The following is a 4072-nucleotide window of genomic DNA, read 5'->3' as shown; positions in this document are numbered from 1 at the left end:
CGGGTCTCAGCTCACTGCAAGCTCCGCCTCCTGGGTTTACGCCATTCTCCTGCCTCAGCCTCCCGAGTAGCTGGGACTACAGGCGCCCGCCACGTCGCCCGGCTAGTTTTTTGTATTTTTTAGTAGAGACGGGGTTTCACCGTGTTAGCCAGGATGGTCTCGATCTTCTGACCTCAGGATCCACCCGCCTCGGCCTCCCAAAGTGCTGGGATTACAGGCGTGAGCCACCGCGCCCAGCCGACTTAATTCTTTTTAAAGACTGCAGAGATTGCAGACGCCAAAATACATCTAACCATTGGGGCAGATTTCATTATGACCATCCTTAATCCACTGTACTTGTCCTGCAAGGTCCAACCTGATATTGCACCGGACCTCACAGAACGCTGCGGTTTCCTGATCTTTTCTAGCAGCTTTGTTTCTTCACATAGGAGACCTCCCTGCTAAGCGAAGTCGAACAGGTGGATCTAGAGGTTGACCACTATGGTCAGGAAAGCAGCTGTCTACTGAAAAGCAAACTAATTCCTTAAGGTTAACGAGTACCGGAACCACCCAGTGGGGAGTGCAGCCCCCTCTCTCCGCCTCACGGATTCAGCTCGGAGGTGCAGGGGTTTGGTGGGGGGCGGTTAGGGAATGACAGCTGCCCCGTGGAGGACGCCCAGGGCTGGGGCACGAGCTGGCATGAGTCAGTCTTATTCTGTAAGTCCTAGTTATCAGGTTGCCAGTCTCGCGCCGTGCCGAGTCTCACTCAGCCTTTAGTCTCCCGGCCGGGACCCCGCTGGGCGCTCCGGAGGGATCGGCGCCACCGCGAGGCCGGCGAGGAGGCTGCAAGGGGCACCCGGCCTGCCTGCGAAAGTGGTGGGAGCCAGGCGGGGTACACGGCCTCCCCTCCCCATGCGGGACTCTCCCCACCCCCCGGACACAGGGCTTGGGGTGGTGAGATGGGTGGCGGGGTGATCCGACGCCGCCAGTCCACCGCGTCCCCAAGAGCCGGGGCCTCGGGCTCAGCTAAACGCCCCGGAGTCATACAAGCGCCCCATACACGTCTGCTGAGTGAACGAAGGCTGCCCATCCACCAGGGGACTACTCGGCCCTCCCACGCCATGTCCAGGTCGCATTCGGCCAGCCGGACTTCCCTTAAAGCTAGGCCTGGTTCCCCAGGCTCGCGCCCCTGACGGGACCCGAACTGTTTATTTCTGTCCGGCTGAAGACGCGGGGTGGGGATGGCACAAGCCGATTGGTTATGTAAATTGTGGAGCCAATTTCAGCCTATGAGCCAGGAGACTACAAGTTCCAGAATGCATCCTTCCTCCAGCATAGGGAGAGGCCGAGGCTGCGGGAGCGTTGACTGCTGGGAATTGTAGTCTTCATCTTGTTTGTTACGCAGGCGGAACTGGGGGGAGGGAGTAAACTATTACCACGTGACGTTCGGGCCAGGTGGTTGGGCCAGCCTCCGCGCTGGAGCTGTGACTGGCTGACTCTAATAAGAAGACGCCACTAGGGGCGGGGCGAAGAGGGGCGCAAGCTCACTGCGTTTTGAGTCTCGGGACCCCTGTTGGAGAGACTATGGCGCTCAACAAGAATCACTCGGAGGGCGGCGGAGTGATCGTCAACAACACCGAGAGGTGAAAACACTGCGGAAGGATCCTAGAGGACCAAAGTTCGGCTGTCGAGGGAGTGGGCGGCGGGCGGTGGGGAATAAGCTCCTGAAGGGGGAGCATTGATGGAGTAAGGTTGGGGGGGAACGGCCGGGGGCGGGGTTGGAGGAAGGTGAGTGGGCCGTGGGGGAGGGCCCGGGAGGTTGTGATCAGCTGGGAGGTGAGAGTGAGACGTCTGCATGGGGACCTGGCATGGGACGACCGGTGGGGCCTAGGGGTTATTCTTGAACCCCTTCCCAGAGTTTTGACTTCAGTAGCTGGGAGGAGCCCCAAACAAAAATAATTGTCACTTATTGGAGGGCTACAATGTTACTACGTGTCAGGCTCTGCGCCTTTTCTACCTTATTTAATAAATTCTGTGTAGTACGATCTACTACTGTCCACATTTCACAGGTAGGGAAAGTGGGGGGCAGAAAGGTTAAGTAACTTGCCCGAGATTGCAACTCTTAAGTAACAGAGATGGCAATTCCAGGAAAGGAGTCTTGACTCCAAAGTTAATAGGATTAACCACCAGCATACAGGCTTCCAGTATGTTCCAGAACTGTTCAGGTTCCAGGTAAGAAACTGAGGTCCCAGAAGTGAAATTAAACAGATGACGTTTGCCAGATGTCTGACAGTTCCTGGCACTGTGTGGATCCGTAAAGTCATTCCCTTGTCTCTCTCTTGAATGCCCGTTGGTTTGAGTCTCCTCCGAAGGCAGAGGTCTCCTAATTCAAGGTTCTTTCCACTCCACCCTCCCCACCCCTTGCTCATTGCATCCTGTCTGTCCTCCAGTCTCTGCCAAGTGAAGCCCTGAATGGCCTCTCTCTCCTTTTGTTCCTTGGGTATTGAAAATCAGACCAGCCAGCTCTGGGTTGAACTATGCCGACCCTGAATTGCCTCTTGAAGGCAGAAGGAGCTTAGGAGGCACCTGAGTCCCCAAAGGAAACATTGTGGAGTCAGAGCCCTGTACCCAGCTAAGGCCAGCATCCAGCTGCCCTGCAACTTGGGAATGTTATGATGAGTCAGAGGAAAATGCCTAGAGTGACCCAGCATGCTCACTTTCCCTCTGTCTTACCTGCTCAGAGTCTGATGGGTAATTCCTTCTTTTCTCTGAGCGGTACTTCTCTCTTTTTTTTTTTTTGAGATGGAGGCTTGCTCTGTCACCCAGGCTGGAGTGCAGTGGCACGATCTCAGTTCACTGCAACCTCCGCCTCCTGGGTTCAAGCAATTATCCTGCCTCAGCCTCCCCAGCAACTGGGATTACAGGCACTTGCCACTACACCCAGATACTTTTTTGTATTTTTACTAGAGACAGGAGTTCACGATGTTGGCCAGGCTGATCTCGAACTCCTGACCTCGTGATCCGCCCTCCTTGGCCTCCGAAAGTATTGGGATTACAGGAATGAGTCACCACGCCTGACCACTTCTCTTTTTTTAGACCAGTTGTTTCCCACTTACCTTTCCCCAGTCAGAGAAAGTTGTGATATATGGGGGGAGGCAGAAGACAAACAGAACCGTGTGAACCTTTTTATCATGTGATCGGAGACACCTCACACTGTCTTGTTGCATCTCTGTGTGTGAGTCAGTTCCCAGGCCTGGCCAGCTTTTCATGCCATTTGGCAACATCTCTGGGGACTGTTTTTCTTTCTGTCTCTGTGGAACTTTCTGAGACAAGAATATATCTATCCTGCTGGGCCTTCTACCTGGCTTAGGGCTCAGTCCTGCTAAGTAAGGTGTGCCTTGTTTTAGAAAGTGCTTCAGCCTCCTGTCTGAATAAGTTTTGTCTGTAACAATTGAAGTATAAGTCCAGTGTTCAAAATTTGATAATGAGGCTGGGCATGGTGGCTCACGCCTGTAATCCTAGCACTTTGGGTGGCCGAGGTAGGTGGATCACTTGAGGTCAGGAGTTTGAAACCCTCCTGACCAACATGGTGAAACCCCATCTCTACTAAATACAAAAAATCAGCCGGGCGTGGTGACACATGCCTGTAACCCCAGCTACGTAGGAGGCTGAGGCAGGAGAATTGCTTGAACCCAAGAGGTAGAGGTTGCAGTAAGCCGAGATCATGCCAGAGCACTCCAGCCTGGGCAACAAGAGTGAAACTCCGTCTCATAAAAAAGAAAAAAAAAAATTGATAGTGAAAGTAGTGAACGTTACTTTTCAAGTCGTAAACTCCTTTGAGAATGATGGAAGCTGTGGACTCTCCTCTCAGAAAAATGCACATATGGGGCCGGGCACGGTGGCTCAAGCCTGTAATCCCAGCACTTTGGGAGGCCGATACAGGCGGATCACGAGGGCAGGAGATCGAGACCATCTTGGCTAACACGGTGAAACCCCGTCTCTACTAAAAAATACAAAAACTAGCCAGGCGAGGTGGCGGACACCTGTAGTCCCAGCTACTCGGGAGGCTGAGGCAGGAGAATGGCGTAAACCC

The 4072-nt window shown here is 53.8% G+C and overlaps 1 protein-coding gene across 2 annotated transcripts in view; it reads left to right on the top strand.

Annotated features, from left to right (window-relative positions):
• Positions 1–239: 239 nt before the first annotated feature.
• Positions 240–4072, top strand: part of WBP2 (WW domain binding protein 2) — an 11935-nt gene continuing 8102 nt past the window's right edge. The window contains exons 1-2 of one of the 2 annotated variants that reach the window (XM_011947417.1): positions 240–599; positions 1385–1622. In XM_011947417.1, the coding sequence (XP_011802807.1) occupies positions 1564–1622 (59 nt within the window). In that variant the 5' untranslated portion in view covers positions 240–599; positions 1385–1563. Of the gene's footprint in view, positions 600–1384; positions 1682–4072 lie in introns of those variants that run through there. The other variant, XM_011947490.1, reaches the window with a different exon arrangement.

Source organism: Colobus angolensis, unplaced genomic scaffold (assembly GCF_000951035.1).
Source record: "Colobus angolensis palliatus isolate OR3802 unplaced genomic scaffold, Cang.pa_1.0 Scaffold1, whole genome shotgun sequence".
NCBI lineage: Eukaryota > Metazoa > Chordata > Mammalia > Primates > Cercopithecidae > Colobus > Colobus angolensis.
Note: the sequence above shows the minus strand (reverse complement) of the source record. Positions and strands in the feature narration are given on the sequence as shown.